Source organism: Phyllobates terribilis, unplaced genomic scaffold (genome assembly GCF_046119375.1).
Source record: "Phyllobates terribilis strain yellow unplaced genomic scaffold, ASM4611937v1 Scaffold_4__5_contigs__length_816908805, whole genome shotgun sequence".
NCBI classification, from domain to species: Eukaryota; Metazoa; Chordata; class Amphibia; order Anura; family Dendrobatidae; genus Phyllobates; species Phyllobates terribilis.
In genome coordinates, this window is record NW_027362764.1 from 687,083,503 (window position 1) to 687,104,130 (window position 20,628).

At 44.4% G+C, this 20,628-nt stretch overlaps 2 protein-coding genes across 3 annotated transcripts in view; one reads left to right on the forward strand and one right to left on the reverse strand.

The window, feature by feature from the left end:
• The window catches only part of LOC141265884 (serine/threonine-protein kinase H1-like), a 203,602-nt gene that overhangs the window by 37,982 nt on the left and 144,992 nt on the right, over window positions 1–20,628 (reverse strand). The window contains exon 2 of one of the 2 annotated variants that reach the window (XM_073679546.1): window positions 5,083–5,387. The exons of the other annotated variant lie outside the window; for it this stretch is intronic. Coding sequence (XP_073535647.1) covers window positions 5,083–5,324 — 242 coding nt within the window. The 5' untranslated portion in view covers window positions 5,325–5,387. The remainder of the gene's footprint in view (window positions 1–5,082; window positions 5,388–20,628) is intronic. 2 annotated transcript variants of the gene reach the window in all.
• The window catches only part of LOC141265880 (V-type proton ATPase subunit d 2), a 51,497-nt gene continuing 43,723 nt past the window's right edge, over window positions 12,855–20,628 (forward strand). Inside the window, exon 1 of the mRNA XM_073679537.1 lies at window positions 12,855–13,095. Within this exon, the coding sequence (XP_073535638.1) occupies window positions 12,969–13,095 (127 nt within the window). The 5' untranslated portion in view covers window positions 12,855–12,968. The remainder of the gene's footprint in view (window positions 13,096–20,628) is intronic.

Below are 20,628 nucleotides of genomic sequence, written 5' to 3' on the forward strand. Positions count from 1 at the left end.
AGGTGCATCTTGCCCCTCCTGCTGGTCTGGAGTGGTGTAGTGCTGGATGTAGGTGTGTGGGTCCCGGGTAGTATTCCCTCCTTACCTGGGAGTGGGGTTACACACCTCTGGATGAGATGCAGTACCTCTGTGGCAACTGGACCCGCAGGGGCGCCACACTTGTAAGAACTGCCCAGAGGCTGTCTGGGATCGCAAAAGGGAGATATTAGCTCCTGATCCCGGCCATCTTCAGCGTCATGCGCTACCGATGTTGCAGAGGCAAAGCAGGCTCATATTGGAGCTATGGCAGTGCATGATTTGGGTCAACAGCACAACTATGTCACTCAGTCAAGAGTGCCTGCCCTCCGCCCATCTCCCCTTGCAATCAGGTGTCCTCCCGGAAAAAAAGAAGTTGGGATTAAGTCTTTAACTTGCAAATCATCGAGCTGTGTGTTATTGTAATTATTGGCTTTAGCTAGTAAAGAAAAGAAAAACCAAGGAATCGTTCATCTGGTAAAATATACCTTAAAGTTGTGTTTCAAACCTTTTTATCTTTCTAGGTAATAAGTCTTACTTTTTCCACTATTTGCAAGACGTTGTGTACATGGTGGGAACGGCATTTTATTTTCAGCCAACTTTGCACGGTTATAGGAAGTTTTGCCCCCAGCAGTTCGCCCCCAGCAATTTGCCCCCAGCAGTTGGCCCCCATCTGTTGGCCCCCAGGTACATTTCGCCCCCGCACATTTCGCCTTCAGGAAGATTCGCCCCCGCACATTTCGCCACCGCACGTTTTGCCCCCGGACGGGGGCGAACTGGGGTGATATGTGCGGGGGTGAGATGTGAGGGGGCAAAACATCCTGGGGGCCAAATGCTGGGGACGAAATGTGCGTGGGCCAAATGTACCTGGGGGGCGAACTGCTGGGGGCGAACTGCTGGGGGGCGAAACATCCAATTCCCACTTTGCACTGATCAGTCCTGATAACAATAAAACTACCTGCCTAATATTGGGTAGGTCCTTCACATGCCACCTAAACAGCTCAGCTCAGACCCATCGAGGCACGAACTCCACAAAACCTCTAAAAATGTCCTGTAGTAATCGGCCCCAAGACATTAGCACTAAGGTGGGGCCCCCACGGATCAGACGTGCATCAGTGAGCTTTGGGCATCCATCACTTTGTTGCTAGTGATCCTTCTTTGGATCACGTATGGTTGGAACTAACCACTGCAACTTAGTAGATGTACTGACCCACTCATCTAGCCATCACAACTTGGTCTTTGTGAAAGTCAGAACAGATACATTTTTTCCAGCTTTCAACACATCAACTTTACTGTGTAATATATTCCACCTCCCTGACAAGTGCCATTGTAACAAGATAATCAATGTTATTCACTGCATCTGTCAGTGATTTTAATGTTAGGACTGATCGGTGTATGATCTGGAAGAGAGTGGCTGACTGCCTGTCAGTCCGTATATGAAAAATTTGCAATTAGTGGAATATCAGTTTTCTGCTCTGAAAGTATATGTGATAGCTCTTGACTTGTGCCATTATGGTTTTTCAAGGAAACCCTGACCTGGTTCTGAGGAATCTTAAAACGGCATTGTACTTTCAACAATCTTTGCATTAGGGCAGAGACACACTGTCGTATTTCTTATGCGAGGATCGCATCATAAACCTCGTACTGGACATCTGCTCTCCTGACCTGAGCTTGACAGCTGTCTCTCATAAGTCTCCATAAGTCTCTCATCGCTACTAAAGCCAAGGAGACAAACTACAAAATCGTTTCTAGATGGTACCGGGTCCCTGTGGTTTGGCATGGGTGGTTTCCAGGTGTTCCCAGTCTGTACTGGCGCTGTGGACTGCATGAGGGCACAATGACTCACATCTGGTGGTCCTGCCCCATACTTGTACCATTCTGGGGGGGGGGTTCTCAAGGTGATTGAAGAGGTTACGGGAGTAAGTTCCTAGGAAACCAGAGGCAGTCTTACTGTTCATGTTTCACATGTCAGGTTCTGGATTTAAAAGATCGCTTCTGAGACACCTACTTCAAGCGGCGAAAGCAATAATCCCACGACATTGGAAATCACCCAGTGCTCCATCTATGGAAGAATGGTTTTCAGAAATCGCCGCTACCCAACGTATGGATTCGCTGATTACTCATTCCCTCAAAGAAAAGGTTGAGCTCACGAACAAATGGTTTCACTGGGACATCTTTTTGGGTTCCCCCCTCTTTAAGTCTGTTCTTGGGTAACTTTCAGTTGATCACGTCTGTCTTGTGTTATCTCATAAGGCCTTTTCCTTCAGGGCTCATGTCCATCATATGACCTTCTGCAATTATCCCCCTTACTTCCTCTTGTCTCTGTCTTATGTCTAGTTTGTCTATTCATTTAGTTGTTTTATTGGTAGTATTATTTGTTCTTGTTCTTGACTTTTACACGTTATGACTTGTAAAAAAATTTCAATAAAAAATTTGAATTGGAAATACATCAAGCTGTCAAGCTCAGGTCAGGAGAGGTGCCAGCCAGTCCGTTCAGTGCAATGCGATCCTCGCACAAATTATACAACAATGTGTCTCTGCCCCTAATCCATTGGTGGACACAGACAGAAAAGGACTCCTGTGCAAGAACAATATATGGGCCCTTTGCAGCCCAAGAGCTCCTAAAAATGCAAAATTGCACCTGCTTTGGAGGTAGAAATTGGCCCCCTTACCTCTTGAACCCATGTGCGCCCGCACAGGTTGCACCAGTGATATGTCCGCCGCTGCCCTAATCAATAGTACTGGCAATTATAAGAAACTTTGTAATGTATGTTATCAAAGAAATCAGCTTCCTTCCCCACTCACCAGACACTTTTTCCCCTCCCTCCATCTCCTGAACTTGGCATCCGCTGTGAAAAAGCAGCTCAAGTCCATCTTGCTCAGAGAAGAGAGATTGCAGGTGTCATGTGACACAGCCCATTATATTCTGTAGAGAGGGGAGGAAGAGTAAGCAGCAGGGAAGGGAGCAGACACAGTCAGACAGAAAAAATGGAGCAAAGCTGTGTAAGAAGTGATTTATTTCACATCAGAGCTTGATTCAGATGAAGACAACTTAGCTCTGCTGTATAATATCCTCCATGTTGCTGCAGCTTGTGTCTATAAGCTAAAAAGTGAATTAACAGTAGGCATTTTCCTCTCTGTGCTGCCTATAGGAGAAATCGCTGCATCTAGTCTACCCAACCTAGCTCCCACATTACAGATGGAGCATTCAGAGAGGGGGAAACTGCTGAGAAAGTAGGATATAAGACACATAATGGACAAAAATGGTGCTATTGCTCAAGCACACACACAGGATACCTTATTCTGAATAGTTACTTGAACACACAGTTACCCTTTAAAGGGAATGTCAGTAAGATCAATCCTCCTAAGCTGCCTGTGTGGGCATGCAGGTCATAGAAAGGTGAATAAAACTATATTTTAATATATGTGATTCGAATGTCTTATTCCAGAGAAATCCACATTTTTCTTAATATGTGAATAAGCTGTTAAGATCTATGGGCCACACATTGATCTCTCTGAGAATCTGGCTCCAAAGATTATTTGAAATGAAAGGGGGTGTTACCACCAGTGTGAGACATGTAATGACTGACAGTCTGCTCTCTTGATCTCAGTGCAGAGCTGTGTATGTTTACAAATAACACAGTACAGCGGAGCTGAAATGTCTCATTAGAAACACCTTTGCAGCAACAGTTGTCCTCTCATAGTCCTGGCAGCTCTGCTGGTGAGCTGTGCCTGATTTCAACTAACATAGAATAGTAAAACTGGATTTTGTCTTATTAAAAAAAACATTTACAGTTGTCCTCTAACAGTGCTGTCAGCTCTGCTGTTTTGCTCTCCCATCACACTGGATGTGTGAGATGGAAGCTGAAGCACTATAAGAGGACAACTGCAGCTGCAAATGTGTTTGGAACTAAACATTTCAGCTCTGCTGTACTGTGTTAGTTATAATCACACACAGCTCTGCAGTGAGATCAAGAGAGCAGACACAGTCATTATATGTCTCTAACTGATAATGCCTCCTTTTATTTAAAATAATCTCTGGAGGCAGATCCTCAGGGAGATCTATGTCCAGTCCATAGATCTTAACAGACCATTTTAATACTAAGAAAAACTTGAAATTCTTTGGAATAAGACATCGGATCACAGATATCAAGGTATTGTTTCATTCAGCTTTCTATGACCTTCATGCCCATGTAGACGGTTTAAGAGGGTAGATCCCCTTGACAGATTCCCTTTAAGTTTTTTTCTAAAAAACCTTTGGTTTGTAATCACTAGCTTTAAAGGATATCAAGTTAGCCTCTTAAACATACACCCATTTTATATAAAATAATTAAAAAATTAAATGTAAAATATAAAAATGGTTAATAAAAAGTAAACAATATTCCTATTATTCTCAGAAACAATTGCAACTATTTTAATTATTGTATCACATATAACAAAGCCTGCTCTACAGCATCATTACTAGAAAGAAATTTAGCAATAGTATACATGATGTCTATGAGCCATCAACTGCATGCTCAATGATAGCCCATGTTTAATTTTAAGGGTACAATGGAACCCACTTGCTTAGTTTTATTAGGACAACAAAGTTAATTGTCAAACTCCCTTTTATCATGTGAATCTCTCATTAAATCTGGGAGTTCCTTTTTATTTTACATTCCTTTTGAAACCATTACTGATTTAAAAAAAAAAAAAATCTGCATCAAAAACTACATTTGTGAATCCAGGGTCAGGGTAGAATTTGATAATTATGGGGCCTCACTGGAGTTGGCTCTTTTTAAAGTGGGCCAGATTAAGCAAAATCATAACATGTCCTGAACCATCTTGAGGAATGCTTGAGGTGCATGTTGAGGAACACTTTACATATCATTTGCATGAATAAAAGCTTTCAAGTTTAGACTCCAGGTCATACTGGTTGGAACTGTACACTAAAATCTAAAAAAAAAGATCTATCAGGTAGTGGTCATATGCTTTGCAATCAAGAGATAACCCAATGAACGTTTATGTATAGACAAGTAAGCAAGTATTTGTACACAATACAAAGTTTTCAAAGCAACTTGAAGTTACCTGGCTGTAACTCTGGGGTCAAACTTTGCACGGTACCGGGCCACTTGATTCTTTTTTTCTTCAATATCCTGATCTCTTTTGGGCTCTTCCTGCAATCCCCAAAATTCAGCTTTGCATTTCACTGGTTCACCACAGAACTGAACAGGGACCATGGCACGGATCAGCTTGACATAGTAAGGGTTCTTCTTGAGAGGAGGTTCCATGGGCTCTGGGAGCACCTTACTGCTGACTACGCACCCCATCTCAGGAAGATAGGAGCAAAAGGAGTAAAACGAGGAGACTGGGACCCATCACCATCCAGTTGCCTAAGACAAAAAGAAGAGTGATTGTCCTGAACAGCTAAATCAGCTCCTCCTACACACTGTCCATGACAACCTCAAATAGCTAAGTACATAGTGTGTGACACATAGACATGTAGTTGGAGGGAGGCAGTCGAGCAGAACGTAGCTAACCTCAGATAGAACTTAGGCTTCATTAACCGAGAGAAATTTTTCAGACAGAATAAATGTTACTACATGTACTTATGTAACATATCTCCAGCTGAAGAAAACTTTTATAACGTTGCTTTGTTTTGTCTTTTAAATATGGAGATTATAAGTTATGGAACAACTGCAGTAAAAAGTTCTAAATTGTAGCAGATGATGGTTCCACCACTCAGGATGCAATCCATGTTCATTAGGAATGTAGCTGCAATGGCCTGAATAAGGGTCATGTTCAAAGAAAATACGCCAAGCTGCACCAAAGGAGGTGTCTGCTTGAGCCTAGGCAAAAAACACATGCAATATTTATCTACAAATCATTGGCCGAATCAGCCAAATTTTATGAAATTTGCTGAGAATCTGGTAGTCATACACATAGGTTTTAAAATGACCAAAAGGTGGCCATATACTTTTGACAGCTTTCATCCAGACCAACCCATTGCCTCCCTATATACATGCACTCTTATCTTGGCTTAGTGTTTTCAATTGGGATGGGGGAATATGCGGCAGGCACTTTGGCTCCAGGTTATGTCCCCTGAGAACAAAAAGATCAGACTTATTGCAGCTTAACATGCCCAATCCCTTTTTTCCTTGACAAAGTTGGTGTGTATTTATTCACACATCCCATTCCATCCACTGAATGGGAGACAGAGTTACACCACTTACTGGTGGCATCCGTGGCTCTTCTATTGAATAGGTGCAACGTGCGCAGCGCCAGCCCGACTAATCAAAGGAGGAGCCGCGGACACTGGCAGGTAAGTGGCAGTGCTCCACAGAACAAAAAGGTGAACCAGCTTACCAGGTGATGATATCCTTAATCCTAGGAACAGACCACACTCCTGTTTAGTGTTCCAATGGAAAATAATAAAATTAATCCTTAGTCCAACCACAATGATAGAGCAATAAAATATTTATTTTTAGTAATGAAACATGTTCCAGGAGAGTAACAAAAAGAAAAAAATTTAAAATGATGCTCAAAACCAGTGCGTTTTGAAACGCGTAGGTTTTTAACTTTATTTTCCTATGATGTTACTCTTGTGACTTGATTAAGCATCCATTTTAAGAGGCAGTACTCCCTCCACATCCATTAGGCGATGGAATGGGATGGGCGAATCGATTCACACCAACTCTATCTCTGACATATATCTATATATATAATCGTCTTATCCCGTCTGTCTGTCTGTCTGTCTGTCTGTCTGTCCAGGAAATCCCGCGTCGCTCATTGGTCCGGCAGCGGCCAATCAGCGCCGCGGGATTTCTGAAAAAAGATGGCGGCCGTTAGCGGCTCATCTGCGGGACGGAGCTGAGCGGCGATGCAGCCGGGAGATTACCGACGCGAGGCGCTCATCTCCCGGCCGGCAACAGCAGAAGGAACCCGACCGCCAGACCCATCTGCGGGACGGAGATGCAGCCGGGAGATGAGCGGCGCGAGGCGCTGATCTCCCGGCCGGTAGCAGCGGAAGGAGAGCCGGCGCCGCTGACCTCCATGCGGAAGGGAGGATCGGGGAGCGGTGCTGCGGGTCGGGATACTTCTCCTGCGAGCACCCGCTATGTCCCGGGTTCTCGCAGCGGAAGTAGCCGCACAGGCAGCGCCGCTCCCCGGTCCTCACCAAGACGATTCGATGATTGGTCGCGGTCTTCGGACCCGACCAATCACTGATCTTAGCGCAAAACTTAAACACCGCTGTGCTGATTGGTCGCTGACGCTGCCCGCGACCAATCACCGATTTGGGCGCCACATTTAAATATCGGCCGCGACCAATCAGCACAGCGGTGTTTAAATCTGGAGCCAAGATGCGTGATTGGTCGCGGCCGATATTTAAATTTGGCACCCAAATCGGTGATTGGTCGCGGGCAGCGTCCGCGACCAATCAGCACAGTAGTGGTTAACTTTAGCCGAAAGATCAGTGATTGGTCGCGGGCACATTTACATAGCGGCCGCGACCATTTGGATGTCAGCGCCGCTCCCCGGTCCTCCCTTCACACCCTAGCCGCATGGATGTCAGCAGCGCTGCCTGTGCGGATACTTCCGCTCCGAGAACCCGGGACATGAGCGGGCACTCGCAGCAGAAGTATCCCGACCTGCAGCGCCGCTCCCCGGTCCTCCCTTCACACCCTAGCCGCTGATGTCCCCACAGTATCCGCATGGTGTTGCAAAGATCCGGACATTTGTGTTAAAAATCGCTGATTGGTCACTGGCGGTGCCCGCGACCAATCACCGATTTGGGCGCCAAATTTAAATATCGGCCGCGACCAATCACCGATCTTGGCTCCACATTTAAACACCGCTGTACTGATTGGTCGCCGACGATATTTAAATGTGGCGCCCAAATCGGTGATTGGTCGCGTGCAGCGGCAGCGACCAAACAGCAGAGCGGTGTTTAACTTTAGCGCCAAGATCACTGATTGGTCGCGTGCGGAGAGCGCGACCAATCAGCGAATCGTATTGGTGAGGAGCGGGGAGCGGAAACGTATTAGTGAGGACCGGGGAGCGCCGCTGCCTGTGCGGATACTTCCACTGCGATAAGTCAGGACATGAGCGACTGCTCGCAGCAGAAGTATCCCGACCCGCAGCGCCGCTCCCCGGTCCTCCCTTCACACCCTAGCCGCTGATGTCCCCACAGTATCCGCATGGTGTTACAAAGGTCCGGACATTTGTGTTAAAAATCGCTGATTGGTCGCTGGCGCTGCCCGCGAACAATCACCGATTTGGGCGCCAAATTTAAATATCGTCCGCGACCAATCAGCACAGCGGTGTTTAAATCTGGAGCCAAGATCGGTGATTGGTCGCGTCCGATATTTAAATTTGGCGCCCAAAACGGTGATTGGTCGCGGGCAGCGCCAGCGACCAATCAGCAATTTTTAACACAAATGTCCGGATCTTTGTAGCACCATGTGGATACTGTGGGGACATCAGCGGCTAGGGTGTGAAGGGAGGACCGGGGAGAGGCGCTGCCTGTGCGGATACTTCAGCTGCGAGAACCCGGGACATGAGCGGGCGCTCGCAGCAGAAGGATCCCGACCCGCAGCGCCGCTCCCCGGTCCTCCCTTCACACCCTAACCGCTGATGTCCCCACAGTATCCGCATGGTGTTACAAAGGTCCGGACATTTGTGTTAAAAATCGCTGATTGGTCGCGGGTGCTGCCCGCGACCAATCACCGATTTGGGCGCCAAATTTAAATATCGGCCGCGACCAATCACCGATCTTGGCTCCACATTTAAACACCGCTGTACAGATTGGTCGCGGGAGATATTTTTAAGTTGGAATCGGCAGGAAGTGGAAAGGGCTTGGATATGTGGTTTGAAGGAGAGTTCAGAGTCCAGGGTTGCCCCAAGTACAGCGAGCTTGCAGGACTGAGGAGAGTGGGCAGCCATTGACGTTGATAGATAGGTCAGTTGGAGGGGGTTGAATGAGATGGCGGAAAGATGATGAATTCTGTTTTGTCCATGTTAAGTTTTAGAAATCTAGCAAAGAAGAAGGATGAAATAGCGGACAGACAATGTGGGATTTTGGTTAGTAGGGAGGAGATATCGGGTCCAGAGAGGTGGATCTGTGTGTCGTCGGCATAGAGGTGATAATGAAAGCCATTAGACTCTATGAGCTGTCCCAGGCCTAAGGTGTAGATGGAGAAGAGTAGGGGTCCTAGAACTGAATCTTGGGGGACACAGACAGATAGGGGGCGAGATGAGGAGGTGGTGTGTGAGTGGGAGACACTGAATGTCCGGTCTGTTAGGTATGAGGAGATCCAGGATAGGGCCAAGTCTGTGATGCCGAGAGATGAGAGAGTCTGGAGTAAGAGGGAATGGTCCACTGTGTCAAAAACAGATGAGAAGTCCAGGAGGAGGAGGACAGAGTACTGTCGCTTTGATTTGGCGGTTAGTAGGTCGTTGATGACTTTAGTCAGTGCAGTTTCAGTAGAATGGTGCAGTCGGAAACCAGATTGTAGGCGGTCGAAGAGAGAGCAGGAGGAGAGGTGGGAGGACAGTTCAGAATGGACGTGTTGTTCCAATAGTTTTGAGGCATAGGGGAGAAGTGATATGAGGCGATAGCTAGTGAGAGAGTATGGGTCAAGGGAGGGCTTTTTGAGGATGGGTGTGATCGAGGCTTGTTTGAAGCATGAGAGGAAGACGCCAGTTGTTAGTGACAGGTTGAAAAGGTGGACTAGGGTTGGGATGAAGATAGTGGTAAGGTTTGGGATGAGGTAGGACTGGATTGGGTCAAGATCATAGGTGGTGAGGTGTGATTTGGAGAGTAAGGAGGAAAGTTATACATAAGATAGCAGGCACATATCTTCCAGCACTTTTCTGTTGTACAGAGCATATTCAGACACATCTGCAGTTCCATCTGGATTGTGTCCATTCTTACTAGTCCTGTGAGTCCCAGTACAACACAGCATAGTTAACAGTCCAATTCCTAACAGTCACTTTCCCTTTCCACGGCTCCACATCTATTCTCCTCATAGAGAAGGGGATAAGGGATTTGCTCACTCTGGCCAGAGTAGAGCCTGCACTCCCAGACGTATCAGTATCCACGTCTCTTCTCCTCATAGAAGAAGGGGGTATAGGGTGGCCAGTAGTGCTCGAAGAGAGTCTTGCGCTCTCAGACGCTTAGAGAGAATCTGCTGGGGAAAGTCGACTCAGTTCACGTGCCAGTCCTTCTCAACTCGTTACCTTTGAGGCTTGGGGCCTTGTCGCTAAGTCCTTTCCTCCGGACCCTTCTCACTTGGTCTCTCTGCTCTCTGGTCAGTCCTCTGAGCTGGCCCTATTCTTGTCTCTTTGCAGCTCTCTCTCTCTCTGGGTCTGTTCCTCAGAATCACACTATCTCTGTCTCTATCTCCTTTCTCTCTTGTCACAAAAAAACACCGCATGCGGCCTTACTGAGCACTCAGACTAAACGTCTGTTCCAGCTGCAAGCTAGGCCCTGTCTCACTCACCACCAGGAAGTCCTCTCTAATCCTGCTACATAGCCCCTCCCTCTCTGGGCTAGTCCAAACTCTTAACTCTAACTGTCTCTACTCACTGTCTGTTGCTGGGCAGAACTCAGCTTCCTCACAGCACAATGTAAAATGTTACAATACATCACCATTACCATAAACAAGCAAGCATCACATCATAATTCACATGGCACAGTATTTACAAAAAGACGCAGGACACAATTCACATGACATTACAATAACGCAATTGGTGTCTTCAGGGAAGGGAATGCAACATTCCTCCTCTTTACACACCAACCTTTCATCTTTATTGGTTTTGTTACAAGCTTGAACTCGAGTGGATGTTGTGTATATGGACTTTTCAAAAGATTTTGATATGGTTCCACACAAAAGGTTGATACATAAAATGAAAACAATGGGGATAGGGGAAAATGTATGTATGTGGGTTAAGAATTGGCTCAGTGATAGGAAACAAAGGGTGGTTATTAATGGAAAACACCCAGACTGGGTCTCAGTTAACAGTGGGGTACCACAGGGGTCAGTATTGGGCCCGCTTCATTTTAACATATTTATTAATGACCTTGTAGGGGGCATACAGAGTAGTATTTCAATATTTGCAGATGACACTAAACTCTGCAGGGTAATCAATACAGAAAAGGACAATTTTATATTACAGGAGGATCTATGTAAACTAGAAGCTTTGGCTGATAAATGGCAAATGAGCTTTAATGGGGATAAATGTAAGGTAATGCACTTGGGCAGAGGAAATAAAATGTATAATTATATGCTTAATTGTAAAACACTGGGCAAAACTGTCACTGAAAAGGACCTGGGTGTATTGGTGGACGACAAGCTCACGTTTAGTGGCCAGTGTCAGGCAGCTGCAGCAAAGGCACATAAAATAATGGGATGTATTAAAAGAGGCATAGATGCTCATGAGGAGAACATAATTTTACCTCTATACAAGTCATTAGTGCGACCACACTTAGAATACTGTGTACAGTTCTGGTCTCCGGTGTATAAGAATGACATGGCTGAACTAGAGCGGGTGCAGAGAAGAGCAACCAAGGTTATTAGAGGACTGGGGGGTCTGCAATACCAAGACAGGTTATTACACTTGGGGTTATTTACTTTGGAAAAATGAAGGCTTAGGGGTGATCTTATTACTATGTACAATATATGAGGGGACTATACAAAGACCTGTCTACTGATCTTTTTACTCTGAGGCAGAGACGGGGACAAGGGGGCATCTTCTACGTCTGGAGGAAAGAAGGTTTAATCATAATCACAGACGCGGATTCTTTACTGTAAGAGCAGTGAGACTATGGAACTCTCTGCCGCATGATGTTGTAATGAGTGATTCACTACTAACATTTAAGAAGGGCCTGGATGCCTTTCATGAAAAGTATAATATTACAGGTTATATATACTAGATTCCTTGATAGGGCGTTGATCCAGGGAACTAGTCTGATTGTCGTATGGAGTCAGGAAGGAATTTTTTTCCCCAATGTGGAGCTTAGTGTTTGCCACATGGTTTTTTTTTGCCTTCCTCTGGATCAACATGTTAGGCTATGGGTTGAACTAGATGGACTTAGTCTTCCTTCAACCTTTAAACTATGTTACTATGTATGTTACACATGGACCCCCATGACACCACTTTTCTACCTATGACAATATATCATTGTATGGACTTTTTCAAATCTGGTAGACATAGGTATTAGATGAAATGGCTTTATGAATTATCTGTTTTTAGTATGTTTTATTTGTGACTGATTTGTTGCATTGTGTACTTGTATGTGTTGTTCTATATGGAGATCTATTGGGCACCTATCTTGATTTTATTTTATTGATTATATTAAAAGTTAGGTATTAGGGACAATCTCTGATTTTAAAATTATTGTAATTTTGGCTTCATTTTGCATTCCTGCGATTATTCCCTGGATACAACATAAGGAGGGTATAAGAGCAATTGTTAACATGAGGTGCCCTGACATGGAGGTCTTGGAGGTTCTTACCGCCTGCATGAAGCTATGTTATGGCCTGTCCTGACCTATCCTTGGTTTATATCAATACTCTTGCTAATAATCACTCAGTTCAGCAATGGGGAGTAGTTCTTTTTACAGTTGACTGGACTTTTTATGACAAATCCACTTACAGTTCGCAAAGGCAGGATAGTATAGACGCACAAGGCCAAGAAATGCCCTAAGTTTGCAGACACAATATCGGCAGCACAAAGTTATGTCTTTGAGTGTCTTAAAAGTCTATTTTCGTGCTGTTCTAGAAGTAACTCCAGCTGGTTAGTTGCAGATCTATGGCTGATGTTTGCACAATAAACAACCGGGAACGGCTTTAACTGTAGTGAAACAGGAACACAGTGGTTATTATGTGTCACACTGGAAATTACAGCCTGGAAGAGTACAGTCAGTGTGTGTGACCCACCAAAGTAGGAAGAAGGACAAGGTCAGCTCCACCATGTCTGGCTCCGAGTTTTATTTCAATGTGGATAGCGGCTATTTGGAGGGATTAGTCCGAGGATTTAAGGGTGGAATCCTGAAGGCCGGAGACTACATCAACCTGGCACAATGTGAAACCCTCGAAGGTAAATTATTATTATTAGAAGTATTTTATTGCTATTGAGACTTACATTGGACTAGATTTGACATGTAAGATATAAAATACCTCTTTACATCACAGATTCTATTTGCTGTGAACTATTTTATTATTTCTTTTTTGCCATTATATATTTTGTGCCATTTTACCTCTGAGTTTATTTATTATTAATATTTAGTATTATTAGTGTTAATTATTATAACTATTATGAGTGAATAGGAGTGTATATATTCTCACTCACTCATGCACACAATTGATTATATCGGAAAGTAGTTTTCACATATAGAACTCGTATCCTTGATATTCTATTAGGCTGAGCACATATCTGATTTTTTTAATCGGATTTAGTGGTCCGAGGAAAAAACATGTCCAATTTTGATCCGAGTGTCAAATCAAAATCAGCAATGCAAGTCTATGGGTCAATGAAAAACTTTGGACCGCACTCGGATGACATCTGAATGTGGTACAATTTTCACAGACTGACAGAATGGAGATGGTGGAGAAACTTTTTTTTTTTTTCTCGCCAACGCCTAGAAAAACTGCTGCCAGTTCATGAAAGGAAACCAGCAGTTGATTTTAAACAATTCTTTACTTAACAGTGCCTGGGGGAAAACTTTTTCTTAACGGACTAACCCTTTAACCATTTCAATAGTACACCCAAAATTGCTGAAAGTACAGTTACAATGGTAACCAATCTTACGTGTACAGCCACACCATGATACGCTGTCATGTTGCATGCCCAAAGTATTTGTGCAGCTGTTCATATCGTGTTTAAAGCACCACTCCAACAGGGTTTTTTATTGCAACGCTGGAGTGGTGCTACTAATGTAAGGTCCCTGCACTTAGTCTTATACTTACCTGTTGACGGCTTCTTCTTTTATCTGCGTCACTCCTGTCGGTCTCCAGCAGTTTGTGATCTGGCGAATCGCTCCAGTGTTTGACGGTGCGAACCGAAAGTCACTTTTCAATTGAAGTCTATGAAAGCCACGTTCTAGCTCCCATAGACTCGCATTGAGAGCTTGTGACCATTATCTTTAATTTCTGCTCTGTCCGGCCAGGACAATTTGTGGACCAGAGTAGCACTGGGAACAGCTGAAGAAGGAGGGTGGTGAGTATAATTCTAGGTGCAGGGACCTTAGCTTCCTTTCATACAAGCATAAACTGACCGTTTGGGCATTAGGGTGGTATCCAAGGAATCCACGTTCAGAATATGATTAACAGGGTCAATATTTCTCTACTAAATTATTCAGTACTCCAACCATGAGAAGTCATGCTGCATAATGCACATTGTCATGTCACCATGCATGCTTGCCCACAAGGACACACTTCTTTGTACTGCTATACAATGTAAGTGTCATATATCAAGTCATTGAAACCGACCAGCAGGAATGTACTCCATATTTGTATCAAACTAAATTACAATTTTATTGTGACTCCACATACAAAATATAATTCTCCATACATGATGGGCCCCATATAATGCTGTGTACAGAAAAAAAATCAAATACTTACCTCTCCTTGTTCCTCGCTGGCCGCTGTAGCTCCGGACTCCTCAGCGTCACCGTCTTCCCTCCATCTGCCCTGTGACGCTCAGAGCAGAGGGAGCGCTGTAGTGACGTCATCGTGCCCTCTGCCCTGAGATGTCACAAGTCAGCAGACGCGGAAGACGCCAGAGCTGCGGAGGAACGGGGAGAGGTAAGTATTTCAAGTGCTGATGGGCCCACTCGCCGGCGCTGGCACCGGGCTCCCCCGACTCACTGGCCCTGTAGCGCGCCAGTGTCCCCGACGGTGAGTGGGCCTCCCCGCTGGCTCAGGGCCTCGGCACTTGCCCAGGTGCTCCGGGTGCTGATGCCGACCCTGATTATATATCTGCAGAACATCTATATCGATCTGTCTATTCTATCTATTCTGACGGTTTTGGCTGTGAATTTACTGTACTTGGCTGATGAAATTTTGTGGTGCCTTTGAGATGTGTAAGTAAAAATTGGACGCCATATGCATTGTCCGTGTGTTGTGCATTTTTTTTCTCGCACCCATTTACTTGCATTGGCGAGTCTCATCCGATACACGTGGCCACTCGCAGCATCCTGCCATTTTTTTCCTCACGCTGAATCCAGCAGAGGAAAAATTTGTAGATCAGCACTGACTCACTGAGTAACACTGGTCAGAGTGCAATGCAATTTTTTCTCGCACTGCACTTGTCCAATTTATACGCTTACTGTGAGTGAACCCTAAAGGTTTGACTATTATTGTTGCCCATAGCAACCAATCAGAACTCAGCATTCTTTTAATCGGAGCCATTCAAGAAATGAAAGCTGATCTCTGATTGGCTGTCATGGGCAACAAGGATAGTCTTACTTTTAGACACTTTTGATAAATGAGGCCCAATATGTATTAGTATACGCAGGGGCAGGGTTCAAATGTATGACAACAGGTTCCCTGTTTGTGTGAGGGAAACTATGCCCCTTTTTTCAGACCATTTCAGGCCAGAAAATAAAAGAAATGATAACCAAAATTATGGCACATTTTCTTGCCGGTAATGCAGTAGATGTTTCCTGCAGTTCTATGTAACACCACGAACAGAGTAACACCTACTTAAAATGTAGTGTTATCCCAGTATTTCATGAGATTGCAGAATTTACACAGATGTGCAATATGTCTACACAGAATCTACACAGGGCGAGATCTCGATCTTTCACTGCGAAAGTGGATTCTGAGGGTTGTGGGATCCCGCTCTCCATGTCAGGATCATACAACACTGCGACTATTTGGGTCAGACTACTTTGGTATAAATTTGAATGCTTTCATCGTTTATGAAAGGTTTTGACACCAACTTAAATATATGGTATACAGTTGTGCTCAAAAGTTTATATACCCCGGCAGAATTTTTCCTTTCTTCGCCTTGCTTCAGAGAATATGAATGATAATGAAAAATCTTTTTCTCCACTCATGGTTATTGGTTGGGTGAAGTCATTTATTGTCAAACTACTGTGTTTTCTCTTTTGGGCAGCTTTACCATCTGAGAAAATAAAGAACCTCATCCACAGATACCACAAAAGACTTCAAGCTGTCATTGATATTAGAGGGGGCAATACACGGTATTATGAACTGGGGTATGTGAACTTTTGATCAGGGTCATTTGGATGTTTTTGGTTGTCATTAAGATTTAAAAAGAGAAAACACAGTAGTTTGACAATAAATGGCTTCACCCAACCGATAACCATGAGAGGAGAAAAAGGTTTTCTGTTATCAATCATATTCTTTGAAACAAGGCCAAGAAAGCAAAAATTCTGCCGGAGTATGTAAACTTTTGAGTAAAACTGTATATAAATATATATATATATATATATATATATATATCATGAAATCTCCTGCCTGAGGCCCCCACTCTTTCATGAAATAATAAGGGCAGCCCCATATTGATACAGGTACTCTCTAATGAGTAGGAGAAGCTTGGAATTTTTTTGCTCATATGATAAAAAAAATGACACCGTGATAATAAAAACTAACAAATTGATAAACACTAATGAAAACTGTTCCTTTTTTGCCCATAAGAGAAACAAATGTCTGAATGAGGCTTTATGAGGGGTTTAACCAGCCTGCCGACTCCAGCCCCATTTTCAGTTGAGTGTGCGTCCTTTGAAATCAGATGTATTGCAACATATAGAACCACCCTCTCCCTGCAGCACAATAGCTATAGTGACTGCCGGCCAATCAGAGTCTGGCAGCTGATGTCAGCGTGCCTGTCGTGGGTGGTGCATGATGTCACTTCCATGCGCTCCCTCCCACTTCCTGTGCCGGTAATTAAGGAGGAAAAGGATGCAGCGTTTATTTTTTTACGTTTAATTTTGTTTGAGCCGAGCGCTGGGAGGGGGGATCATTATTACATGATGGAGGCCATTATTAAATAAAAGCTAAAGGATGGGGGGCCATTATTACAGGATGGGTCCTGGATGAGGACATTATTACATAAATGGGCCAGTGCGGGGGCCATCATTATAGCATGATGGGCATTATTACAGAATGGGGCCCAGAATAAAGGATATTTTTACAGGAAGGGACCAGAATGGTGGACATTATTAAATAAAGGGGCTAGGATGGGGGCTATTATTACAGGATGTGGCCAGGACAGGGGACATAAATACAGGAAGGGGTCAGGACAATGGACATTACTTCAGGAAAGGGCCCAAGAAGGAGGACATTACTACAGGAAGGGGCCAGTATGAAGGATAGTATTTAAGGGGCCATTGTTCCAGGATGGGGCCAGGATGGGTGACATTATTACAAAACAGGGAACATTCATACAGGGAAGGGCCAGGAAGACTGCCATTATTACAGGATGGGGACAATATTACAGAACGGGGAACATTCTTACAAGAAGGGGCCAGGAAGAGGGCCATTTGTACAGGATGGAGCACAGTACAGGGGACATTACTATAGGATAGGTGCCAGGAAAAAGGATATTGCTGCAGGATGGGTGACATTATTTCAAGATAGGGAACATTATTACAGGACTTGCCACAGGACAAGGAAATTATTATAGGATGGGGGCCATTATTACAGGATAGGGGCCAGGATGAAGAAAATTATTACCATAGCCCATAGATCTGACGAACATGCTGATGGTGGAACCAGTCCAAATTTTGCATCTGGCCCATAGGACTCTTGTTACATCACTGGGCTTTAGTGTATACATAGTAGGCTTTATTCATTCGAGCATTCATAACATATTTCATCTTTGTACAATGGTCAACCTTTTGGGCCCTGTGTAGTCCTGTGCTTTTGTATCATATAATAGGCTCAAATTGAGGCTTTAACTTGAATAAGAAAGTGCACAGGAACAGGAAGATACAGGATGAATCATTGTCCCATGGGTTTATTTCTATCTACATTGTTTAACACTGAGCAGTGTTTCATTATTAAAACTAAGTCACTTGGGATCTGTCTGAATGAAACAATAGTTAAACCGATAAATACCTGTTTATTTAAAAGTATCTCCCAATATACTTGTAAGGTTAATTAACTCCTTCACCCCCAAGCGATTTTCCGTTTTTCATTTTTGTTTTTTCCTCCCCTTCTTCCAAGAGTCATAACTTTTTTTCCCATTTATATAGCCATGGCTTTTTTCTTGCGGGAAAGTTGTACTTTAGAATGACACCATTCATTCTGCCACAAAGTGTACTGGAAAACTGGAAAAAAATTCCAAGTACGGTCAAATTTTAAAAAAAGTGCAATTCCACAATGTTTTTTGGATTTTTTTATTTACCATGTTCATCATATGGTAAAACTGAATTGGCAATTTGATTCCCCATGTCAATATGAGTATGCAGACACCAAACATGTATAGTTTTTTTTTATTTATGTGGTGAAAAAAAATTCAGGAATTTGTAAAAAAAATAAATAAAATGAGCTTTTGTTGCCATTTTCCAAGACCTGTAACGTTCTCATTTTTAAGGATCTGTGGCACCCCTGCGGGTTCAGTCGCCACAGAGGTACTGCATCTCACCCAGAGGTGTGGTATCTCACTCTCAGGTCAGGATAGAGTGCTGCCCGGGACCCTAACACCTGCATCCAACATTACACTACTCCAGACCGGCAGGAAGGGCAAGATGCGCTGCTCCTCTGCTGAGCCCAGTCCCTGGCTGGAGTGGGGGGAACCAAAGTAGAGGGAACCATGTAGTGGGTGTGGGTGGAGGAAGTAGTTCAGGGGAGCTCAGTAAGAAGCGATATAAAAGAGAGGGTGGAACATTCTAGAAGGAGTCTGAGTCTGAGGAGTTTGAGTCAGAGGAAGTGTTGGGAGCAGGAGCTCTGTGGGAACTCTGCTCAGGGAAGCGCGGGCCTGAGTGAGAGGAGAAGGAGAGGAGGAAGGAACGGGAGCAGAGGGAAGGCTCCAGGAGTGAAGAAGGGATCCCAGGGGTACCGGCAGTTCTGGAGGCCACCCGTACGCCCGAATCTACCAGGAGGTGGAGGGATTGAGCCGCAGAAGGGGACCAGCCCCTAACTAGTGAGAATTACAACGTTCAACTAGAAACCGGAGGCTTCAACTCTTTCAGGGAGTAGTTGCTGCATCCGCACTCAAGTCGCCAAAAAGGTAACCACATAGGATCCAGGGAACTCCAGGTTGCCCAGAAAGATCCGAGGATACCGGCTTGGGACTCTGTTTGCGAGGTGCAGGGCAGGAAGGGTGAAAGCCAGTGCAGGAAGACGGCTGAGAAAGACATCTAGAACGGGGTCCTGTCAGGCACTCTGGAATTACCTGAGGGATTGCTGAATCCCTGCCTAGTGAACGCAGCACGACGTGGGAGGTTATAAGCTGGCAGTTGTAACCAGGAGCAAAGAGAGAACTGTGAGTAAACCCTGAAGACTGCACCCCACTGTCTCTGTGAATCATTGCTGCGCCATCATCCCCTGCACCACACTGCACAACCACAGTTACTTCATCATCTACCATCACCGCACCGCCCTGGAGCTAAGCTCTACCTGTGGAGAGCTGAACCAACTCTGCTGCATTAACATCAGCTCCAGAGGACCTGCTCCGCAACGGCGGCTCCATATAGCCGCATACCACAGGTGGAGTCACGAACATTATATAAAAACTATAATCCCCTTTCCCAAAGATCCCTTTTATTGACCGCCCTGGGTCACGGACCGGGTCACCGCCACTGTGACATCTCCCCTAGCAACGACCGGCCCGGCTACCGAGTACCCCACTGCCCAGGGGCTGGGTTATAGCTTAATTTTTATGCCCTTAATTGACGTTTTTACTTATACAATTTTGTGGTAGATATGATGTTTTGATCGCCTGTTATTGCATTTTATTGAAATGTTGCAGCGACCAAAAAAATATAATTCATGAGTTTTAATTTTTGTCCTCGTTATACCATTTACTAATTAGATTAATATATTTTATATTTTGATAGATCAGACATTGCTGAAAGTGGCGATACCAAATGTGTGTATTTAAAAAGTTTTTCTAATTGTTTTATTTTTAAAATGAGGGGGGTGATTTGAACTTTTGTGTTTTTTTTTTTACTTTTTACTGTATTTAATAGTCCCGCTTCCTGTCTGCGCGTATTAAATGCCGCTGTCAGTGATATTTGATCCACCCGAGGCACTGGATGGCTAATTAAATCAGCCATCAAGTGCGGGGGAAAGATGCAGGCTCATCTTGTGAACCCATATCAAAGGAAAGTACACGGCCTATGACGGAAATATACGTCATTGGTCATGAAGGGGTTAAATAAACTACTTTGACAAAAGTATTGGGACATGATCACCTAGACATTCACCTACAGGAGCTTTTATGACCTCACATTTTAAATCTACAGGCATTAATTTGTTTTCCACTTTCCTGGGAAGGTTTTTGCAAGATTTTATAGTTGTGTGTGTGGACGTGAATTGCGGTGAATTTTTGCCCATTCATCCAGAACAGCATTTGTGAGATGTGATGTTGGATGAGAGGGCCAGGCTCACAATTTCCATTCTGTTCCATCCCAAAGATGTTGGTTGAAGTTGAGGTTAT